Source organism: Odocoileus virginianus, chromosome 5, assembly GCF_023699985.2.
Source record: "Odocoileus virginianus isolate 20LAN1187 ecotype Illinois chromosome 5, Ovbor_1.2, whole genome shotgun sequence".
NCBI lineage: Eukaryota > Metazoa > Chordata > Mammalia > Artiodactyla > Cervidae > Odocoileus > Odocoileus virginianus.
Genome location: NC_069678.1, coordinates 80,126,680 through 80,151,886, shown reverse-complemented (window position 1 = coordinate 80,151,886; position 25,207 = coordinate 80,126,680). Strand labels below are relative to the sequence as shown.

At 43.7% G+C, this 25,207-nt stretch overlaps 1 protein-coding gene across 6 annotated transcripts in view; it reads right to left on the bottom strand.

The window, feature by feature from the left end:
• MKNK1 (MAPK interacting serine/threonine kinase 1) overlaps nt 1-21,948 on the bottom strand; it is a 46,717-nt gene extending 24,769 nt beyond the window's left edge. For 2 of the 6 annotated variants that reach the window (XM_070468206.1, XM_020877144.2), the window contains exon 1: nt 752-852. In XM_070468206.1, the coding sequence (XP_070324307.1) occupies nt 752-767 (16 nt within the window). In that variant the 5' untranslated portion in view covers nt 768-852. Of the gene's footprint in view, nt 1-751; nt 853-9,183; nt 9,493-12,408; nt 12,591-18,946; nt 19,054-21,802 lie in introns of those variants that run through there. The other 4 variants (XM_020877142.2, XM_070468207.1, XM_020877141.2 and 1 more) reach the window with 4 other exon arrangements.
• Nucleotides 21,949-25,207: the final 3,259 nt, after the last annotated feature.

Below are 25,207 nucleotides of genomic sequence, written 5' to 3'. Positions count from 1 at the left end.
CTTCCTTCCATTTTTAGGATCTGATGACAGCAGACTTTCATTTACATTTTAGAGTACAGATAAACACGTGAAGAAAAGGAATCCACAGAGAATCTCAAACTACTACTCTAGCTGACAGCTTCAAGCACAGATGTATCTGGGGATTGCAACATGCTATGAATCCAAAGAAATGAACTTAAATATTAGCACCCCAAGATCCACCCTCCCAAAGGGAAACTAAAAGTAAAAGAGCTGCCCAACAGAGTGAAAATTCTACAGAAATAAGACACAGGGTCACTTATCTTCAGGCCCCCAGGAAGGGGGCACTGGCCAATGGGACAGCCAGGCTGAGGAGGGACCACTGCCCCTCTTGCCCTGCCCTTGTGTGCAGTCTGGTGGCAAGCTCCCTCCCACCCCGCCCCACACCTATTTTCTCACTAGCACTGTGAGCCAAGTGCAGAGTGGACAGATCTGGGATTCACTTCTCTTTTTCCTTACCCTGTCCACACTCTGAAGGAGGGCTGAAGGACAAGCAAAACAGCCCAAAGGCAGCAATGGAGAGGTGCAGCAAGAAAGCTGGCAGTGTTATGGTTCACGGGGGATGCTCAGACATACTTATGACTCTAGCTAGAAAACCCCGTTAGCCGCGATTTATACTTGGTTTTCACCACAGCAGGGCTGAGGGAGCCTCTCGTGGAAGAAGCATACCTCTGAGCACTGCCACACATGTGATATTAGATTTTATGGCTTCGCACACAAAAAGATAGAGTACCTGGTCTATTCTGCATGGATTCCAATGGAAGAGGGTATGCCAGAAGGGACAGATGGTTAAGACTTTCCTTGGAAACAGAACTTGTTGAAGGAGAGTTGTTTTTGAAACTAGGAAGAAAAAAATGTAGGAAGGCAGTGAAGTGAAAAAACATTTTTAACTTCCCTGTTTACAGTGGGGAGTGGGTGGGGCAGGAAGTGGGATGGAGATGTATCATCATCTTACCAAAGGGCTAAAAGCTCTTTACCTGGAGCCTGTCCATACACTCTCTTGGGACCTTAGTTTATTATGTGTGTAATCATTTGATAAAGGCTTCCGCAGGGTGAGAGACTCCACAATCAAGCTGGTCCTTGGCTCACCTCCTTCCCTTGGCCTAAGAACTCCTCTCAGCCATCAAAGCCCAGTTCAAAAGTCTCCCCTCTCTTATAATAAGTTAAGGTTTTCACAAATACTTTGGAAATATTTGCAAATAGATGGTGCTACTGTATAGAACTCAAATAGGGTCCCCCATCTACTGCTTCCAAACACCCTGCTAGCAGCTAATACTAGAGCACTGGTTCTATTTGGCCTTGAGCTCTCTCCAACGTCCTAAAGCCCAGGGCTGTCTTTACCTGCTCACCCCTGTGTCTTCTAAGTAAATCATGGTGCAGTGTCAGATGTATACCTGGCATCAGAAAATGTATACTGAAATAAAAATGATATGAGAGGACACGCATCCTTGGGCTTAGGTGCAGGCCTGTCACCAGGCCCTCTAAGTACCAAGTGCACACACTGAAAGAAATATAGGGACACCTTTACCCTGCAGGTAGCACAGAGTAAGGCTTCACTCACTGAATCCCTGAAACACTCCCTCTCAATAAAGCCCCCAACTGAAAGGTCCTTAACTTTCTAGCAAGAAGCCTTGTCTCTGCTATAGGATCAGATGATGTGCCTGCTGTTTCAGAGAGAGTGAGCACTTCCTTCACGTCCGAAGACAGACCTCAGCTAGCACTTCACTGCCTCCAGCCCTTGCTTTTCTCCTGGGCAAGGCTTAGGGGTCCACTACTCGTGAATCAGTGGAGGTGGAGCTGGTGAGGATGCACACCGCTGACAGGAGAGGCGTGTGGGCTTGGCGTCGGGAGACCCAGTGACGGTTCAGTTCAGGTATTACCAGATGTACCACCAAGACCAAGTTACTTTGCCTCTTAAAAGTATCAGTTTCCTCATCTACAGATTAGGTTTAAAAATAATACCTGCCCTTTCCATCAATGCTGTGAAGACCCAGTGTTTAACATAGTATAAAAGTGTTTCAAAAAATGTGTATGCTTAACTCTGTATGCACAAACACAGAGGAGAAAGACTAGACAGAAATACATAAAAATGTATTACAATCTGAAAGAGTGTTGATTATGCACCAAACACAGGTATTTTACAAACATTATCTCTAATTCTCACAAAATCACCAAAGGTAAGTACTTCGCCATATTTCAAGTGAGGAAACTGAGGTTAAATTATCAGAGGTTAAACTATCTGTGTGTGTTAGTTGCTCAGTTGTGTCTGACTCTTTGCGACTCTATAAGCCTGCCAGGGTTCTCGGTCCATGGGATTCTCCAGGCAAGAATACTGGAGTGGGTTGCCATTCCCTTCTCCAGGGGGTCTTCTCAACCCAGGGTTTGAACCCAGGTCTCCTGCCTTGTGGGCAGATTCTTTACCATCTGAGCCATGAGGGAAGCTAAATTATCTACTGAATGCCAAACATCTAGTTAGTTGTTTAACTGGAATTCAAACTCAATGCTGCCCTTTCAAGTCCAGGTTATGTCTGGTCTACAGTAGTTTTCTCTGTGTGATGGGGAGATTTTCTTTATATTTTTCAGTATCCTCCAAATGGTATACAATGATGTTTACTACTTTATTTAGTGCTATTATTGTTTCAGTCAAGTTTTTATTTTTCAACAAAATATACAATCATATTTCTCTAATGTACATTTGAATTTAGTCTTTACAGCTTTACAAATTATATCTAGATTTCTTTATATCAAAATTCAACATTCAGTTCAGTTCAGTTCAGTTGCTCAGTCGTGTCCGACTCTTTGAGACCCCATGAATCGCAGCACGCCAGGCCTCCCTGTCCATCACGAACTCCCGGAGTTTACTCAAACTCATGCCCATCAAGTCGGTGATGCCATCCAGGCATCTCATCCTCTGTGGTCCCCTTCTCCTCCTGCCCCCAATCTCTCCCAGCATCAGGGTCAACTCTTTGCATGAGGTGGCCAAAGTACTGGAGTTTCAGCTTCAGTATCAGTCCTTCCAATGAACACCCAGGACTGATCTCCTTCAGGATGGATGGGTTGGATCTCCTTGTAGTCCAAGGGACTCTCAAGAGTCTTCTCCAACACCACAGTTCAAAAGCATCAATTTTTCAGTGCTCAGCTTTCTTCACAGTCCAACTCTCACATCCATACATGACCACTGGAAAAACCATAGCCTTGACCAGACGAACCTTTGTTGGCAAAGTAATGTCTCTGCTTTTTAATATGCTATCTAGGTTGGTCATAACTTTCCTTTCAAGGAGTAAGCGTCTTTTAATTTCATGGCTGCAGTCACCATCTGCAGTGATTTTGGAGCCCAAAAAAATAAAGTCTGACAGTTTCCACTGTCTCCCCATCTATTTCCCATGAGGTGATGGGACCAGACGCCATGATCTTAGTTTTCTGAATGTTAAGCTTTACGCCAACTTTTTCACTCTCCTCTTTCACTTTCATCAAGAGGCTTTTTAGTTCCTCTTCACTTTCTGCCATAAGGGTGGTGTCATCTGCACATCTGAGGTTATTGATATTTCTCCCAGCAATCTTAATTCCAGCTTGTGCTTCTTCCAGCCCAGTGTTTCTCATGATATATATGTACTCTGCATATAAGTTAAATAAGCAGGGTGACAATATACAGCCTTGACGTAGTCCTTTTCCTATTTGGAACCAGTCTGTTGTTCCATGTCCAGTTCTAACTGTTGCTTCCTGACCTGCATACAGGTTTCTCAAGAGGCAGGTCAGGTGGTCTGGTATTTCCATCTCTTTCAGAATTTTCCACAGTTTATTGTGATCCACACAGTCAAAGGCTTTGGCATAGTCATTAAGCAGAAATAGATGTTTTTCTGGAACTCTCTTACTTTTTCAATGTTCCAGCGGATATTGGCAATTTGATCTCTGGTTCCTCTGCCTTTTCTAAAACCAGCTTGAATATCTAGACGTTCTCGGTTCACGTATTGCTGAAGCCTGGCTTGGAGAATTTTGAGCATTACTTTACTAGCGTGTGAGATGAGTGTAATTGTGTGGTAGTTTGAGCATTCTTTGGCATTGCCTTTCTTAGGGATTGGAATGAAAACGGACCTTTTCCAGTCCTGTGGCCACTGCTGAGTTTTCCAGATTTGCTGGCATATTGAGTGCAGCACTTTAACAGCATCATCTTTCAGGATTTGAGATAGCTTAACTGGAATTCCATCATATCCACTAGCTTTGTTCGTAGTGATGCTTTCTAAGGCCCAGTTGACTTCACATTCCAGGATGTCTGGCTCTAGGTCAGTGATCACACCATTGTGATTATCTGGGTCGTGAAGATCTTTTTTGTACAGTTCTTCTGTGTATTCTTGCCACCTCTTCTAAATATCTTCGGCTTCTGTTAGGTCCATACCATTTCTGTCCTTTATTGAGCCCTTTATTGTTCCCTTGGTATCTCTAATTTTCTTGAAGAGATCTCTAGTCTTTCCCATTCTGTTGTTTTCCTCTATTTCTTTGCATTGGTCACTGAGGAAGGCTTTCTTATCTCTCCTGGCTATTCTTTGGAACTCTGCATTCAAATGGATATATCTTTCCTTTTCTCCTTTGCTTTTTGCTTCTCTTCTTTTCACAGCTATTTGTAAGGCCTCCTCAGACAACCATTTTGCCTTTTTGCATTTCTTTTCAGTGGAGAAAAAAACATTTCAGGAATTCTGGTGCCTTGAATATATCATTTTTCTAATTATGAAAAACAACAAATACCATTTTAATTTTTATCTTTATAAATATTATTTTTTAAAAGGAAAAAGTTTTGTGAAACAAAGCTCCAAAATAATGCACTGAACACTTGTGTCTGAGATACATCCTTTTAAGTCCTGGCTCTTAACACTGTGTGAGCTTTAGTAAATTGCTTAGCTTCTCGGAGGATCAGTTTCTTCATATACAAAACAAGGCCAGAGTAAGGCCCCCAGCTCCCTACATCAACAAGGCTTTTGTGAGGATCAAATGAAAAAACGAGAAGTGAAAGCACTGCTGACTTATTCATTCAACAAATACTATATTTATTGGGCACCTACTCGCTGTCCAGTGCTAGACAGCGAAAACACAAGAGAAGACAGTCTCTACCCTGATGGAATTGAAATCCACTGGAATTTAAAACCATTTCAATTCAGTGAGATAAGTACTATGACAGGGGAGTACCAGGTGCTGTGGAGCAAAAGACAGGCATTTAACTCAGTTTGGTCACTAGAGGAAGGGACAGCTAAGCTGACACCTGAAGGATGAACAGGAACCAGCCAGGTGGGGGCTGGGGAGAGAGATAGAGCAGGCACATGTGCTAAGGCCTGCAGAAGAGGTGCCGTGGCCGGCTAGTGCCACTGCAAGTTGTTCAGGCTGGATGGAGTGTAGAGGACGTGGGGAAGTGGTGATAAGTTAGTTGAAGGGGTGAGCAGATGCAGATCATATGCAGTCTCACCATCATAGTATCATCACCATCACCAGCTTATGTGTTTCTATTCCTTGGCATAAGCTTATCTTGCTTTCTCCATTAAAATAAGAGGAGGGATGCATAGTCTCCTTTCTTTGTAAAACACATTATCAAGTGAAAGTGTAGTAGGTGTTGAAGATATGATCCAACCACCAACCTGGTTCCTGCATGTGGAGAGGGCCCAGAGAACTCACGGAGCACAAATGGGTTGAGGGGTCTTACCTGGTTGGACTACAAGAGCTACAGATATTCCTGACATGCAAGTACCCATCCACTGTTCAGCCCACAAGCTGACCTCAAGGCCCAGCTTCTGAAAGAACTGTGTCATTTCTCCACGAAGTCTTAGGAGTCACACTGCCCCTAAAGGCACCAGATCTGTTCTCTACGTCTTGGTAGAACTTAGAGAGAACTAACCAGCACGAACATCTGGTACGTGACACCAAAGATGATCATTCTTCCGGCTAAGTAGGCCTGGCAAACAGTTCATGCTCCTCTCCCAGCTACCCTAGTCTTCCGGCTAAGTAGGCTTGGCAAACAGTTCATGCTCCTCTCCCAGCTACCCTAGAATTCTCGTTAAGGTCTATAATTCACTTTCCAACCTGTGAGAGTTGCTCCCTTAGTCACTGGAGCTTTCTAGAGAACGAATAGTGGTGACAGTAAGCTGCTGAGGATAATTATCGATTCAACTGTCTTCTCAGTCATCAGCTGGCTAAGGGCCCCCAAACAAATGCAGAACTAAGAAAATGAAAGGAAACTGAGGAAATGAAAGGAAGGGCGATGGACACTCCTAAGGAAGAGGCTGAGACTAAGGAACCTGGGCAGAAGATGAGGCAGGGAGGAGGAGCTGGGGGAGACTGGCCTGGAACATTTACTTCTCTGAAGTAGTAATAGTAGCAGTAGTAGTACACATACCACACTGACTTGATGCTTACCACACTCCAGGAAAAGTTCTAAGCATTTTACAAAAACCACAGTTATATAAACTGACTTACTCAGGCATTAGAACTCTATACGGTTAGTATAATTATTATACACATTTTATAGATGAAGAAACTGGGTACAAACAGATTAAGTAATCTGCCACAATCATACTGCTAGTAAGTGGCAGAGCTGGGATTTAAATCTAGAGAGTCTGGCTCAGAATTCAAGGTTTTAACTACCACAGTATATTTAAACATGAATGCTGAAAGGCAGAAGGGGACAGGCAGCCAGAGTCAGCCAGGTACCAGACAAGAATGCTGTTATCTAGAAACCTTAGCATGAATCTATAGATTCAATGCAATCCCTATCAAACTACCAATGGTATTTTTCACAGAACTAGAACAAATAATTTCACAATTTGTATGGAAATACAAAAAACCTCAAGTAGCAGAACTAGAACAAATAATTTCACAATTTGTATGGAAATACAAAAAACCTCAAGTAGCCAAAGTAACCTTGAGAAAGAAGAATGGAACTGGAGGAATCAACCTGCCTGACTTCAGACTATACTACAAAGCCACAGTCATCAAGACAGTTTGGTACTGGCACAAAGACAGAAATATAGATCAATGAAACAGAATAGAAAGCCCAGAGATAAATCCACGAACCTATGGTCACCTTATTTTCGACAAAGGAGGCAAGGATATACAATGGAAAAAAGACAACCTCTTTAACAAGTGGTGCTGGGAAAACTGGTCAACTACCTGTAAAAGAATGAAACTAGAACACTTTGTAACACCATACACAAAAATAAACTTAAAATGGATTAAAGATCTAAATGTAAGACCAGAAACTATAAAACTCCTAGAGGAGAACACAGCCAAAACACTCTCTGACATAAATCACAGCAGGATCCTCTATGACCCACCTCCCAGAATTTTAAAAACAAAAGCAAAAATAAACAAATGGGACCTAATGAAACTTAAAAGCTTTTGCACAAGGAAGGAACCTATAAGCAAGGTGAAAAGACAGCCCTCAGATTGGGAGAAAATAATAGCAAACGAAGCAACAGACAAAGGATTAATCTCAAAAATATACAAGTAACTCCTCCAGCTCAACTCCAGAAAAATAAACTACCCAATCAAAAAATGGGCCAAAGAACTAAACAGACATTTCTCCAAGGAAGACATACAGATGGCACAAAAACACATGAAAAGATGCTCAACATCACTCATTATCAGAGAAATGCAAATCAAAACCACAATGAGGTACCATTACATGCCAGTCAGGATGGCTGCTATCCAAAAGTCTACAAGCAATAAATGCTGGAGAGGGTGTGGAGAAAAGGGAACCCTCTTACACTGTTGGTGGGAATGCAAATTAGTACAGCCACTATGGAAAACAGTATGGAGATTTCTTAAAAAGCTGGAAATAGAACTGCCATATGACCCAGCAATCCCACTTCTGGGCATACACACCGAGGAAACCAGATCTGAAAGAGACACATGCACCCCAATGTTCATCGCAGCACTGTTTATAATAGCCAGGACATGGAAGCAACCTAGATGCCCATCAGCAGACGAATGGATGAGGAAGCTGTGGTACATATACACCATGGAATATTACTCAGCCATTAAAAAGAATTCATTTGAATCAGTTCTAATGAGATGGATGAAACTGGAGCCCATTATACAGAGCGAAGTAAGCCAGAAAGATAAAGACCATTACAGTATACTAACACACATATATGGAATTTAGAAAGATGGTAACGATAACCCTATATGCAAAACAGAAAAAGAGACTCAGATGTATAGAACAGACTTGTGGACTCTGTGGGAGGAGGCGAGGGTGGGATGTTTCAAGAGAACAGCATCGAAACATGTATATTACCTAGGGTGAAACAGATCACCAGCCCAGGTTGGGTGCATGAGACAAGTGCTCGGACTTGGTGCACTGGGAAGACCCAGAGGGATAGGGCGGAGAGGGAGGTGGGAGGGGGGACCGGGATGGGGAATACATGTAAATCCATGGCTAATTCATTTCAATGTATGACAAAAACCACTGCAATGATGTAAAGTAATTAGCCTCCAACTAATAAAAATAAATTGAAAAAAAAAAAATAGAAACCTTAGCATGGAGCCTCCCCTCCGACGTGCTGTGAGCTACTGATCCTCTCACCAGCTGAACAACATCACTTTCTTTGTGTACTATGATGTCAAAAATATTGGGCGGCTCGAGCTTACATAAACAGAGAAGGCAATGGCACCCCACTCCATGGGGTTGCTAAGAGTTGGACATGACTGAGTAACTTTACTTTCACTCTTCACTTTCATGCATTGGAGAAGGAAATGGCAATCCACTCCAGTGTTCTTGCCTGGAGAATCCCAGGGACGGGGGAGCCTGGTGGGCTGATGTCTATGGGGTCATACAGAGTCGGACATGACTAAAGTGACTTAGCAGCAGCAGCAGCAGCTTACATAAAACAAGGTCATGACTTACCACATTTTCACTATTAATCTAAAATCTAATTATGCAGAAATTTCCTCTCCCTTGCTCTGAGGCAGTTTTGTATTTTGTGTTTTGGCCTGTTACCAGATGAGTTACCAGCCAGCCCAACTACATTATTCCATGGCAGTTCTGGTATCAGGACAAGGCTACTGTATTCTTCTGTCTGACCGATTAGTTGGTTGATTTGGTTTCTGGTGGTATTATTACTATGGAGGGGACAAGATCAAGCAAAGGGCACACTCAAATGGAAGCTAGTCAAATTTAACACACACCTTGAGAAATTAGTTTGTCCTGAATAAAGGACGGCCTGTGAATGTGATTCCAAGGGTCTACAGTATTTCACAGGTTTGCTCCAGAGTCCAGGGTGCAGCGAGGTTGGGTAGCATTAAGCAGACTGCAGCCTACCACTCAACTACAGTGAGGACCACTAAGCCGCCAGTGGGGTGATGATTCACAGCAGGCCTCAAACAGGGCGGGGATGGTAAGATTCCCAGGGGCAAAAGGTCTAGTTTCAGGGCCATCTTCTTCCTCTGTTCTGATTCTGGGCTCATGTGTAGCCTTCAGAGCTGTCACTGCATCACCTGGTAAAAGGAATGAGAAGAGGAAAGGTGCAGGGGGCAAAGGGAATGTGTACTTAAGAAATGGTAAACAGGAAAACAGAACTACCATATGATCATACCTGGGTATTTTTCTGAAGAAAATGAAAACATTAACCTGAAAAGATACCTGCTCCCTCATGCCCACGGCAGCATTATTTACAATAGCCAAGATATGGAAACAATCTAAGTATCCACTGATGGATAGGCAGATAAAAGAGCATGAGATACACACACACATACATATATACATACAATGGAATAGTATTCAGCCATAAAAAAGAATGACATCTTGCAATCTGCAATGATACGGATGGTCCTTGAGGGTATTAGGCTAAGTGAAATAAGTCACACAGAGAAAGACAAATACTATATGATCAGTGAATGTAACTTATATGTGAAATCTTAAAAAAGAGAACAGACTGGTCATTGCTGGAGGTGGCAAGTAAAGGGTGGGTGAAATTGGGAGTAAAAGGAATCAAAAGGTACAAAATTCTAGTTATAAAACAATTAAAGCAGCATGGCAATTATAAGGGCTTCCCTGGTGGCTCAGTCGGTAAACAGTCTGCCTGCAATGCTGAAGAGCTGAGTTCTATCCCTGAGTTGGGAAGATCCCCTGTGGAAGGAAACGGCAACCCATTCCAGTATTCTTGCCCAGAGAATTCCATGGACAGAGGAGCCTGGTAGGCTACGGTACATGAGGTCACAAAGAGTCGGATACAACTGAGTGACTAACAGACAACACAGGACAACTATACTTAACAATACTGTATGGTATATTTGAAAGTTGCTAAGAGTAGACCTTTAAAATTCTCATCACACACAAAAACTCTGTAACTGTGTACAGTGATAGATATTAATGAGACCTACTGTGGCGATCATTTCATAAATATCAAATCATTATGTTGTACACCTGAAACTAATAAAATGTTGTATGTTGATTATGCCTCAATTAAAAAAAAAAGAAACAGCAAGCGGGAGTAAAGGCCTGGATTTGTGTGAGCAGGACAGTATAAAAAGCCGAAGTCAGCTCACCCAAGCTTATTAATACAGCCCACAAGGCGCTTCAACATCTGGTGCCCATCTACTTTCCAGCCTCACCAACCTTTAGTCATTTATTCTTTCAAGAAAAAATGAAGAGGGGCTAGTTCAGCTTGCAATTCACAAACAATCTCACAAGTGCTTTTCCTCAATACAAGTGCTGTGCTTTGATATACACCAGGAAGGCTTTGAACATTTTCACTGTGTCATATGGAATATTAAAAAGTTGTGTACTCAAGGAAATTCAGTAAAATTAATGATTTCTACTGTTTCATCAAGGACAGATTTAAGTGAAAACGGCATTTAAAAAAAAACTCTAAGTGTGTAGTGGTAAAGAAAACAATGACTGCGAGTACAGTTCAGTGCCACTGCCAGGATTTGGGCTAAGGCACCAGCAGTTTGCCTGTTGTTGCTCTGCAACAACAAACAGCATCTTGGCACTATTATGAAAACAGCTTTGACCTTGTAGATACCCTGAAAGGATTTCAAGGCTCCCCAGGGTCTGCAGAGCACATCTGTAAACCACTGTTCTAGGCAATGGGGAGGGATTGGCCACCCCTTGAGCTGTGCTTTAGGGCAGAGGTCCCCAACCTCCAGGCCTTCTGTTAGATAAGTGGCAGCACTGGATTAGAAATAAAGTGCACAACAGATGTGCAATGCACCTGAATCATTGCTAAACCACCCCCCAATCCCCAGTCCACAAAAAAATTGTCTTCCGAGAAATTGGTCCCTGGTGCCAAAAAAGGAAAGGTTGGGGACTGCTGCTTTAGGGCCATCAAACTGGCTGTGATAGCAGAACAAACTGTAGGCTGGAGAGGGGACTGGAGGGCAGAGTGAGGCTGTGGCAACCTGGAGGAAAGCAGGGAAAGTGTGAAGCTGACAGGGAAGGTGTGTGGGGACAGAAAGGAAGAAAAAGAGATGAGGGGTGTTATGGGGAGAAGGAATGAAGCCACAGAGGCAAAGCTGGTCCTAATTCTGCCCAGTGACTGGAGATGGAGGTGGAGTCAAAGACCACTACCGTCCTCGAAGGAAGGCATGGGGCCTAATTTCTCTCCATCCCCACTGCCTTGTATGGAACTAGGCACAGAGGGTTACCTCAATATATGTTACCTAATGAAAGTCAGGTAATGTAGGAACAGCAGTACCATCAAAGAGGGGGGGAATCCACCAAGGGAAGCTCGTTGGGGATGGGAAGCAAGGGAAGTCTGTGTCCCTGGCAAGCTTCAGCCAAAGGAGGGTGACATAGCAGCAAGGAGGAAAACTCACACCTGTAAACCTGTATCTGTACACTTACGGAAAGTTTGCTTTATGCCACTTTGCTTTTATGAAAGACCTTTGTTAGTATGTACCCATTTCCAAGAAATACTAAGAGGGTTTTCCTTTTTATGAGAAAGGATGAAAAGTGAAAATGTAGTTCAGCACATCCTGAATGTTATAGTGGCAGCATGCACCGTGAGCAGTGAGAGTGGTACCACTGAACTCCTTCCTAGGCACTACACTCAGCATCTAGCTGATGGAGCTTGGAACTCCATTTGTGAGCATCTGTGCTTGATCTCCATCTATTTTGTGCATCCATTAGCAAGATGTGTCCTAAGATAATTGCTTTACACCATTTTGGCTTAAGGAAGGTTTCACCAGAAGGTTCTACTTTCAGAAAGTGGGGAAATCTGTCATTTCAACCTGATGCAAGTGTTAAGTAAGGGACTTCCCTGGAGGCCCAGTGGTTAAGACTGAGTTTACAATGCAGGGGACACAGGTTTGACCACTGGTTGGGGAACTAAGATCCTAAGAACCATCTGGTGTGGCCAAAAGGTAAAAAATTTTTTTCTAAAGTTAAGTAAAACAGGCATCCAATCTTACCTATAGGTCTGCCCAACTCTGTGAAGAGAATCCTCTGTAAATTTGAAACTTCAAACACAGTAATGCTTCTGTCAGGGGGCTGCTGTTTTCCAGCTACAGGAAAGGTTTCAATGGCCTCTGTGCACAACAGACATTATTCAGTTCTCCATCGGCTTCTGCTTCATCATATCTGGCATGAAAATCTTCAGAAAGCAGAAATGGAAAGGATGTAAAAATATTGACTTAATGTTCAGAGAAGATAAAGATCAACCTGTATTCCCTAAATCTATGTGTTATACCAGTAAGTAGGTAATCACAAGGCAATCATAGATTTCCCCAGTCTTTAAAATCAGGCATTGGAGCATTTAAAATGCTGACACAAAGCTTTGACTTAACAAGTGTCTGGGTTAAAGTTTTCAAATTATGCTTCCACTGTGGCATTCCAGACCCAAAAAGAAGTAACTGGACCCGGATAACAGATATGGACACCTTTGTTCTCTGAAGAGACTCACGCAGAAGGTAAAGGCTGCCACTGCTCTGTTGTCCACTTATTTAGAGATGAATGAATTCTGGGTCCATCTCCCAGTGGTCAGGTCTAAGACTCACAGGGGGGAGGCAAGAGTCGGAAAGGAAAAGTAGATGCTGAGAACAGCAGGTGGCATGAAGAGGAACAAGGTTTTCTGCCAATTGCCTAACTATTGCTGGTTTTCCATCTGATGACTTCATTTTCCAAACGTCCACTGCTATTTTTAATCTCATGGCTCCACTTATCAGCTGCCAATGTTGATTTGTCAATTTCTCTATGCAGTGAGTATGTACTTCCCCTTTTCCCAACAGAAAAGCTCTGAAAATGTAGTTTAAATCCGAATTCTAGGCCCTCATGCTAACATTTCTAAAGTGTTTCCTAACTGGAAGCCGGATGTGTTTCATCATTACCTCAAATCACATGTCCCAAACTGGACTTGTCCCCAACCCCCAGCTACCACCTCCTTCCTCCTTTCTCTTTTTCTCTATCACATTATCACCCTGCCAGTCACTCAGCCACAGAGGCTTTAAATCATTCCTAATGTTGCTTTCTCTTCCAACCTCATAAGCTCCAACTATTACTACAGTCAGGCTCTCCTTCAGCCTGGTATGTAGCTCCTTGAAAAATAACACCCATTCATCCTTCCAGGCCCATTATAAATTACTGAGAGCAGTCCCACAAATTACAGGAATAGTCCCTGACTTTTTTTCTACTTCATCCAACATTGAATTGAAAGCACATCTACCATTGTAATACTTAGAGTCAGCTCCCTTCATGCACACGTGGCTCTCCCATGAGGCCTTAAGCTCCTCAAAGGCAAGGACGTATCTTTTTCATCTTTGTATTTTCAGCATCTAATGTAGTATCCGGCACAAAAAAAGGGCTCCAGTTAATATCTGAATGAATTATTTCATCCATAAAATATTTCTTTATTGTTCAGAAGAGAACATTAACACATAGAATAATCCTTCCTATTGTGCATTTTATTCCCAAACAAATCTCTGTGGCCCACTATTTCCAAGGTCTACGAAAGCTCAGGTTATGTTCCCTCTCCCTATGGCCACAATGCTTCCAGGGACAACCTTGAACATTCTTGACTTTTAACTCTTTGCTTTCAGTCTTGCCATAGGTTTGAATATCTTGGTCCCTTCTTGTTGCCTATAGTAGGGGTTGGCAATTTTTCTCTGTAAAGGGCCAGAGTCAATATTTTATACTTTGTGTGTAACATGGCCTCGTCACAAAAACTACTCAATTTTGCCTTTGCAGAGCCAAAAGCAGCCAGAGATGATATGAAAATGAGTGAGTGTGGCTATATTTCAGTAAGACTTTATTTATAGATGCTGAAGTTTTAATTTTATATGATTTTTTGTGTCACAAAATATTAATTTTCTCTTGAACTTTTCCCCAGCCATTTAAAAATGTAAATGGCTTGCAGTCTAGACAAAAACAAGTGGTGAGCCAGATATGGACTGTAGGCCATAGTTTGCCAATCCAGCTTTTCTTTCCTCACCAACTCCATCTTTCTACACACAAACACACACACACATTTCTGTTCATTTCTACCTCTAGTAGACCTACAGTAAAAACAGTCTTCACAATTTCTTTACGGACTTTTATTTTATTCTGTTTGGAGCCACTCCAGGGCTGGGGGGAGAGAAAGTGAGTGGGCTTTTGAGTCATTAGGGCCTAGATTCAGAATCTAGCCTTATCGTGTAATAATGAGGTAACCCTGGACATAATATTTAACCTCTCTGTGTTTCACTGTCATCGTCTATCAAAAGGGAGCAATAACATCTATGTGACAGGGATTTTGTGAGAATGAGCTAATCTGTATCAAGTTCACGGCACAATGCCTGGTTTATAGTATGCACTCAATAAATCGTAATTATTACTCTAGCTTGGGATACGGCTTCCTCAGATCAGCTGTGACTCTGGAAAGCAACACAGCCACTCTGTAAACCACAACTAGGCAGCAGAAGAGAACAAACGGAGAGCAGAGTAGAAAGGCAGAGACAGAATTTGGAGGTTTTCAGACACGTGACCCAGGATTCTGAGTGCCTGGTTGGCCCTGATTCCTTCTGACACCATTCCAAATTCTAGTGGGCCTCTTTTCCTCCTCAGAAAGAACTTTTGACTCTCACACTACCGGAATCTTCTTAGCATTCCATACGAAATACCCAGAAGAGCCCTGGAACCCTCTCCTCATTCCCGCACCTCTTCCTGGTATACAGCTGGGAAAGGGTGAAATGTGATTGGGCTAAATCTCACAGACTGGTCTGCCATCGGATCTTATACAGGTCAAGCACCAAACTCTCTCAATTATTCATGAATTTTCTGCTGTACAAGGAATGAATTTTTTTCAGAGTTCAAGAACTAGTCTTTCTATAGAAGCTTTAGAGAAAAAAACCAAGTACACAAATAAGACATTTCCCCCCATAAAACATCAGTAGGGGGGCAGATAAGACAGATAAGCTTGTGGTATCTCTGTCCTTGATCCGAAAAGCCAGATTTGAGCCTGGTACTTCCCTATTCCAACACTTCTAATGGGTATCTACTGCCTCTGGAATGACCAAGGTCCCATGCTGTCACTCAGGGCCTCCACAATCTTGCCCTAGCCCATCCGTCCGGCATTATATCTTACCACTCCTCTACAGAAGTCCTCATCTACAGTCCAGGCAAAATGGACAGTTTCTACCTAACTTCACTGAACAATTTCCAGCTTCCTACACTTGTGCATAACTCAATCACAGTACCTGTAGCATTTTATTGCACATCTCCCCCTAGACTGTGAGCTAGCCACAGGGCAGAGACTGTGTCTGATTCACCTCTGGGTCCCCTACCCGTAGCACAGTGCCTGACATGGGGCAAACATTCAATAAATTTTAATGAATGAATGAAAACATCTGAAGTTATTCTGCTCTTAAACTGTTTTAGTTGGACTTCTATTAGCAGACTAAGCACAGTTTGGGTCACTGTCAAGAAGGAGAAAGACCTAAGAGAAAGAAAAGCATGACCAATGTGATCCAAGCAATGGAAAATAAGTTTTAAGAGTGAAGTAAAAGAAAACATGGCTGTTTAACCTCCAGAAGAGAAGATGAGGCCCAATTTGATTCTGGTTTTAGGTCTACAAAAGGTTCTCATGAGAAAATCTTGATCTCATGTTCCCTTATAATCAGAGGGAACTTTTCTATATTCATGGAAAGTGGAAAAAGAAGAAACAGCTTAAGTTCAGGCTAGAGAGGCTTAAGTTGGAGAGAAAGAAGAACCAAATCAGGGAGCATTTTTCAAAATACATTATTACTGTATTTTTTGGCAAGTGAATTGAAGGGGTTTGGCTGAGTACTGTTTTTTTTTGGGCCATGCTACGCAATTTGTGCGATTTTAGTAATCTGACCAGGGATTGAACCCTCGTCCTCGGCAGTAAGAACACAGAGTGTTCTGGACCGCCAGGGGATTCCTGGTAGGCATTTTTGTTGAAGGCTGTGCAAAAGGAAATAAATATGCAGCTCTGTTCCTATTTGCTGTGGAGACCAGGTAAGACTGGTAAAAGTCAGGTAAGACTTTTCTAATGTGTCATCGACTTTTTTTTTTTTGAGCCACTGAGTTTTAATTGACCCTTTTCCTACTGGCAGTTTTTGTCATATCATCCTTTGCAGTCCTGTGATGGAAAAATCTAGTACAGGCATACCTCAGAGATACTGCATGTTTGGTTCCAGATCACCTAAATAATCAAGTCACATAAATTCTTCAGTTTTTTGGTGCATGTAAAAAGTTATATCTATACTATATGGTAGTCTATTAAGTAGGCAATAGCATTATGTCTTAAAAAAAACAATGTACATACCTTAATTAGAATTAATCATTAAATCAATTAATATTAAAATTAATTAAAAATAATAAAATACACTTATTGCTAAAAAATGTTAACCATCATCTGACAATACATAGTTGCCAAAAACCTTTAATATGTAAGAAATGCAATATTTTTGAAGTGCAATAAAATGAGGTATGACTATGTTTCAAATTTTCTTGATGGGACAATGGAAAGAAAGAGAAGGCAATGATATCAGAGTAAGACAGCAGGGAAATGGTCATAAAAATATACCTTTTATAAAACCAATACTTAATGGGATATCAATAATAATTATCAATAGTATTACTATTGGGACTTTCCTGGTGGTTCAGTGGCTAAGACTCCATGCTCCCAATGCACGAGGTCCTGCTTCCATTCCTGGTCAGGGAACTAGATCCTGCACAACTAATGAGCTCGTGTGCTGCAACAAAATGTTCCCATTCTCCAACTTTCTTTACCTCCTTTTGGAAGACAGAATAAACAGAGCCCCAGTCACAGCATTTGGAGTCTTGCAGTATAACGAAAAGAACACAGGTCTCTGAATCCAACACTAATAGGTTTGGACCAAGCTCTGTCACTTATGAGCTACATGACTTTGGGCAAATCACTCTAATCTTTCTGAGGTCCAATTTCTTCATCTTTAAATTGGGGTTAAATATCCCCATGTTACAGGATTCTGAGGATTAAATAAATTATAGTGTGTAATACATCTGATATACTCAGCCACAAAGCAGAGTAGAGACTAGATAAACGTCAGTGTTCTTCTCTTCACACCTCTATACATTATGGCCACAATTCATCATTTCAGTTTATTTCCCTTCCTCACCAAATCCACTCCTCTCCCTCTACTTCATCCCCACCTCTAGACCACTGCCAAAGCTGTTCCTTCTCACTGGAATGAACCTCCTTCAAGGCCTAGCATAAATTTTCCAACCTTCAGGAATCCTTGCTGAACCCCCTTTGGTCATGTTTGGATTGATTTCTCCCACTGTTTACATTCTTTACTACATTTACTAGAGTCAACCTGATTTCAGTTATTTATGTACTTATCTGTCTTGCCAACTACACTGGAGGGAGAAGGCTCTGAGAAGACAATTACTTATAGGAGGGCAGGAAATGTGCTGCTCTCTTCTGTGTGTATTTCTCAATACCAGGGTCCTGTATGTAGAAAGAGCTCAATATGTGTTTTTTGAATTGAATCTTGCCACCATGGTTTTTCCAGTAGTCATGTATGGATGTGAGAGTTGGACTATATAAGGAAAGCTGAGCGCCGAAGAATTGATGCTTTTGAACTGTGGTGTTGGAGAAGACTCTTGAGAGTCCCTTCGACTGCAAGGAGATTCAACCAGTCCATCGTAAAGGAGATCAGTCCTGGGTGTTCATTGGAAGGACTGATGCTGAAGCTGAAACTCCAATACTTTGGCCACCTGATGTGAAGAACTGACTCATTTGAGAAGACCCTGATGCTGGGAAAGACTGAAGGCAGAAGGAGAAGGGGACAACAGAGGATGAGATGACTGGATGGCATCACTGACTCAATGGACATGAGCCTGAGTAAACTCTGGGAGTTGCTGATGCACAGGGAGGCCTGGAGTGCTGCAGACCATGGGGTCGCAAAGAGTCAGACACGACTGAGGGACTGGACTGAACTGAATCACTGACTGAGAAACTTTACGGAAAGCTCCTGGACTGAGTTTCTAAAATTTTGCTCTCACTGCCTGACTTGTTTAACACGCAATTTTTAAAGTATACTAATATTCCTAAACTAAGAGCCACCAATACTCATGCAGTTTGCTTCATTCTATCACCCACTCTTTCAACACACTCTGGACTCGTCTAAAGATATTTCTTCAGGATACAGGAAGACATGGCTGGGAGGACATCACTCCCTCATGGAGGTAGGTGACCCTGAAGAACTATTTCTACCCCACCGGTTAGAACGACAGCCATTGAAACCATATTACAAAGCAAACAGTATTCCAGGCCAGAATACTGGAGTGGGTAGCCTTTCCCTTCTCCAGGCAATCTTCTCAACCCAGGGATCGAACCCAGGTCTTCCACATTATGGGCAGATTCTTTACCAGCTGAGCCACAAGGGAAGCCCAAGAATACTGGAGTGGATAGCCTATGCCTTCTCCAGTGGATCTTTCCGACCCAGGAATCGAACCAGGGTCTCCTACCTTGAAGGCAGATTCTTTACCAACTGATTTTCAGGGAAGTCCATAAAGCAAACATGTAGAACCCAAAAGTAGATCTGAATGATTTCTAGCTGCCTCCGTTTCCAAGTCTGTAGAATACATAGTTTTGACATGTCACATATAAAGCACTTAAAACAGTATATGCCACATAAGAAGTACTCAATAAATGTTAAATATTTTCTTATAAAGTAGCAGACTGGAAGAAAACAGAGTCAGAATCTTTCACTTTTCATATTATTTTTACCACTGACTCATGTCTTGTCCAATCTTGTCCCTTCCCCTCTGTGGGCCTCTTCTAATCTGTAAAATCGAAGAAGAACCAGATGTTGTCCAAGCTTGCTGTGCCTTCAATGAGGTATATTTCTCTACAATCACCAAAGAGCCTTCCTGTTCCAGATGGTGAAGCTGCTGGCAAGGAAAAATTGTAGCTGCCGGTTCCCAGAGGAGAGGGGCCAAGGCAAGGTCAGGACAATTGATTGGTAAACCACCTGTGCACCTTCCCCTGTGTGAACTATAACACATTCAGTGCAGGTTCCTGAACAGAACATCACCTCCTTGCCAACAGAACTCACAGCAAAGGCAAGGCAAGAGGCTGAAAACAATAGTAGCAATGACGGATTCTGCCTTGTGCAGGATTCCTGCACTTTCTTACCTTTGATGCCTATAATTAGGGCACCATCAATCTAAACTACGACTCTCCTTAGGCACAAAAAGAAGGAAGAATACAAAGGCCCACTCTGAACCTGAAAGCTCATAAAACAAAGACCAAAGCAAGTATATAAAAATGTCACTGACTCATCTGACTGCACACACTGCAGAGGCCTACTATGTGCCAGGCAGAGGAGGGATGAAACAGGCATGGTCCCTTTCCACCAACGTACTCAGAGTACATCTTGGGGGACATATTCCAAGGCATACTGTAATCAGAGCTATATTCAAGGTGTAGCTTCTGCTACAGAAGATGGGAAGCGGCAACTAATACAGTAGTGTGGATCAGAGAAGCTTCAATGGCAGGTTACAGGAGACACAGGCCTTGAAAGATGGAGGTGGGGACTCTAAGAAGAGTGAATAAAGGAACATGTAAGGGAGTACTTGAGGGAAATTTTAAAAAAAAAAGTTTATTTTGCCTGGGCCATAGGGTGCAGGTTTGAGAGAACAAAGGGAAACAGGGCAGGAGAGAGATTTGGGAACAGATTATAGAGGGGCCTTTCCATGAGGCCAAGGAGCCCAAACTCCATAAGGGAGGCAACAAGGCCAACCAAGGTTTCTGAGCAGAGATATGTTGAGAACATTTCTCAGGAAGATCACATGGGCATCCATGAAAAGGTAAAAGGAACCAAGTTACTAAATTACTAAGGGATCTTTATAAGTTTGTGCCAGAATCCAACAGCTCCTGTTCACAGAACTCACTGCCCAGGTTCAGCTTCATGCAATCCGAGTTTAAGAGGTGCTCCCATGCTAGGCCCTATAAACATCAAAATCCGCTAGCAAAATAGGCCTCCCAAAGTCAAGAAACCAAGTAGCACTATGGATCACAGAAAGGGAAAAGCTGATGTGGGAGAAGTTGGGGAGAGATCACCAAAAATCTCCAGCTGCCCCAGCTCCACATTAAAAAACAAAACAAAACACCAACCCTCTTTACATTACTTCCAGCCAAGCCTTCTTTAGAGGGGCTGAAGCTAAGGATAGTGGGGCTGAAAGCACTTGGGTCAATGCCTGAGGATCCAGTGAAATAACAGACATGAATTGTCCAGCACAGTGCTGGGCATATGAGGACTGGTCAACAAACACTGACCCAACCTGCAAGGTCAGCTCCACCTGTAAACCCCACTGAGGCTTCAAAACCTAGGTCACTTTAACTCTTCCCCCAAGGCCTTTATAACGTCCAAAATGACCTAATTCCTAGAAATCACACTCATTTCATGAACCAAATATTCAGCACCCAATTCACGACAGGTGTCACACTAAAAGACTGCAACTTACCTTCACAATGACCCTCCTATGCCCTTTTAATACAAGAGAAGCTAAAGCTTTGGGTGGGAAAAACAACTTGCACATCTACTAAGTGGCAGATACAGTCTGTCTCCTTAGGGAGTTAGTTTCCAGGCCACCTGTCAGATGGTCAGTGGCAGATCAGAGGCCGGCGTGGTGAAGGCGCACAGCTACTTAAGTGGCGGAGGTGAGATCTGAACCCAGGTCTGCCTGACCCAAACTCGAGTATTTCCAACATTTCAATCCTGTCACCCACGCTGGCCTCTGATCTGCCACTGACCATCTGACAAGGTAGCCTGGAAACTCCCTAAGGAGACAGATTGTATCCCACACTATTCTCTCTCCTCACAGGACAGCGACCCACACACGTCAGGAACTTTGAAGTGAAAACAGTTCACTTTAAAATAATGGAGTACACAGATATGAAACATTCCTTACATGAAAAACTATTCATGACGTTGGACTGCCTGAGCCTTGAGCCCAGCCATATAGCCTGATACGTATCGAGTCTCAAACCAGCCCCTGGCTAAACTCCGACCTCGGACACCTGTCACAACCCAAGCACCGAACCCAGGCGCCGGCTGAACCCGGACTGGAGACACACGATGCGCCCAGAGCTCGTCCCAGACGGAGCCCCAAGGACGGTCTTAAAGAAGCTGCTCCTTCAGCTGTCCGCCCCCTCCTGCCCGCCCGGCCGGCAATAGAATAGAATCTGGTCATGACCTCGGGCCGTTCCGAAAGCCCCAACAGCTCCTTCCCAGGAACAGGACTCATTCACGGGCCGCACCCCCTCCCCCGTGGGGGCCCCATTTTACTCGCAGAGGTGTCTCGCTGTCTGGGCTTTACCTCAGCTGACTCCTGGAGGGACAGGTCGCTCGCACTCCACCTACAGAACGCTCCCCAGAGAACGCGGAAGAGGCAGTACTAGCCTCGAGGGGCGGGCCCAACCTAAGAGAGGAGTGAGGGGTGGAGCTGCGCCTGCGTCCTGTTCGCTACGCGCTGGAAAACGGTGGGGACGTACTAAGTAAACTGCGCAGGCGTGATGGAAGAGGGGCGGGGAGATTGCTGGGGTAGGGGGCGGGGCTTGGCGCCTTCTGAAGCCACCTTTTCGGACTGGAGGTCAGGAGTCCTGGGAAGTTCCTGGAAGGAGGAGGTCGGGCAAGGAGCAGGTATAATTATATTTACCGAGCGCTTCTGCATGCTTGGGAGGAATATTTTGAATGCTGCCAGTCTTTTTAAAAACGGGAACGAATTCTGTAAAATTTCTTAAAAGGTTTGGGTGCTTGGAAATTTCTTAAAGAGATGGGAATACCAGACCACCCTACCTGCCTCCTGAAAAATCTGTAAGTCAAGTAGCAACAGTTAGAACGAGGACAGACATGGAACAACGGACTGGTTCCACATTGTGAAAGCAGTACGTCGTGGCTATATATTGTCACCCTGCTTATTTAACTTATATGCAGAGTATATCATGTGAAACGCTGGGCTGGATGAAGCACAGGCTGGGAGAAATATCAATAACCTGAGATATGCAGATGACACCACACTTATAGCAGAAAGTCAAGAGGAACTAAAAAGCCTCTTGAATAAAATGAAAGAGGAGAGTGAAAAAGCTGGCTTAAAACTCAACATTCAAAAAACAAAGATCATGGCATCTGGTCCCATCATTTAATGGCAAATGGATGGGGAAATGATGGAAACAGTGACAGACTTTATTATCTTCGGCTCCAAAATCACTGCAGATGGTGACTGCAGCCATGAAATTAAAAGACACTTGCTCCATGGAAGAAAATCTATGACCAACCTAGACAGCCTGTTAAAGAGCAGACACATTACTTTGCTGATGAAGGTTCATCTAGTCAAAGCTATGGTTTTTCCAGTAGTCATGTATGGATGTGAGAGTTGGACCATAAAGAAAGCTGAGAGCTGAAGAATTGATGCTTTTGAACTGTGGTGTTGGAGAAGACTCTTGAGAGTGTCTTGGACTGCAGGGAGATCCAACCAGTCCATCCTGAAGAAAATCAATCCTAAATATTTGTTGGAAAGACTGATGCTGAAGCTGAAGCTCCGGTACTTTGGGCACCTGATGTGAAGAACTGACTCATTGGAAAAGACCCTGATGCTGGAAAAGATTGAAGGCGGGAGGAGAAGGGGATGACACAGGATGAGATTGTTGGATGCCATCACTGACTCAATGGACATGAGTTTGAGCAAGCTCCAGGAGTTGGTGGACAGGGAAGCCTGGCATGCTGCAGTCCATGGGGTTGCAAAGAGTTGGACATGACTGAGCAATTGAACTGAACTGAACTGAATATCTCAACAGCCAGATGATCCTGTCACTCAGGCTTAGGTTCCAACCAAGGTTCTTAAAATTGCTGTGTGCCCCACATGGCAACCAAGTTCAGTTATACAGGGATGAGGGTTCCAGGGGCTCAGAGGAGGAAAGTCTTAAGGAAAGTCTCCCCACATAAGATGGAGTTCCAGCCATGCCTGTGGCTTCCTTCACCATACACTCCACACAACTCCTGGGGGGTGGGGCAGTGGGAGTACCAGCAGGAAACAACCTCCAAAAGGCTGCAGTGTTCATGAGGGTCAAGGATGCTGGGGCATCCTTTACTCAGCAGGTGAACGCTCTGCTCCAGGGTGGGGCAAATGGCTCGCTTCCCTATTCCCTGCTCCAAATATTTTTATGGCTCCTGAGCCAACAGGAAAACAAAGCCTTTTGCAGCCTGACTGCCCTTCTACATTCAATACACTGCCTCTCCCCAGATCCTCTCTTGCCAAAGTTTGCCCTATGGGGGGGCTCTTTTCTTTGTGTAGCTGAGGCCCCAGCTCTCTTTTATCTTCTTTCTCTGTCGTCTTCTCCAAGCATCCCTCTCTGAATTTCTCAAAGTAGTTTTGTGAGGGCTTTCTGATGTATTCAGACATTGTCATGTAAGGTACAGGTCTTGGCCACACAGTTCTGAGATAAATCTACCTTTATATGGTGTATTCCAGAACAACTGTGACCCCAGAGCCTGAAGTTTCTGAGTCTAGTAATTGAGGAAGTGGTGGGTGACCTGTCACAGGAGGTGTGCAAGCAAAGCCACCTTGTAGAATGCTGGACTGGGGCCTCCTCTGGTAAGCCAGAAGGGGCTGCAGAGTGGAGGGCCTTAGACGCCTACAGCAACGAAAGGCGGGACACTGGGCATCAGGAAGGTAGCCAGGCAACAAATGATTCAACAAGCTATTACATGTCAAGCATTTAGAGTTCTACCTAACACAGGTTGCGTGCTCAGTCGTTCAGTCGTGTCTGACTCTTTGCAACCCCATGGACTGTAGCCCACCAAGCTCCTCTGCCCATGGGATTTTCCAGGCAAGAATACTGGAGTGGTTTGCCATTCCCTTCTCCAGGGGAATCTTCCTGACCCAGGGATGGAACCCATGTCTGCTGAGTCTCCTGCATTGGCAGGTGGACTCTTTACCACTGAGCCACCTGGGAAGCCCATACCTAACACGTAGTATTTGTTACTATTGTGAATGACCCAAACTGAGTAACCAGGAGTTTAGAAATCAGTAAATCCCTTACTCCCACACCTGATCATGAAGGAGATGGGGGAAACTGAGGTTCAGAGGAGAAAGGAATATGCCAGAGTATTTTGAGGGCTGGGCTGAGACTCGCACCCAGGTCTCTGCCTCCTAGGAGAGCCACTGCATAAAGCCAGGTTGTCTCCTTCTCAGGGAGAAAGAAGAGCTCTAGGTGGGTCTTTGCTGACTCTTTAAGAACCAAGCTGTTTTTCAACTCTTATCTAGGCAGTTGCGGTAAGGGGCTGTGGAATGATAGCAGGACCTGAGCTAAGAGCATCAGCTGTCCCTGGGGAATAAACTCAGGAGTCAGCCCATGTCTTGCCACCCCCACCTGAAGCTCTAACCAGCACCCAACAAACAGCCTTCTCTTAAGACCTTCTTCTGCTCTGATTAGGGTTAGGGCTGTATTTCTGTCCTGTCCCTTAACCCATTAGCTCCAATAAACCACCCAGATTAATAGGATGGATAAGAGTGACCAGTGACAGGCACCCTGAGCTGAAACAATGACTCTCCAAAGAGACTGAGTTCCCTGAAGGTAAGGCCCAGCCCTCCCCACTCTAAGGTTTCTAGCCTAGCCCAGGAATTCTAGGTCCTGAATTCTCAGAGCCCTGGGAAAAGTTCAGTGTCTCAAGCCTGGAAAGCTGGGCCAGACATGACCACATCAGTCAGCCCTTCACAGCCCAG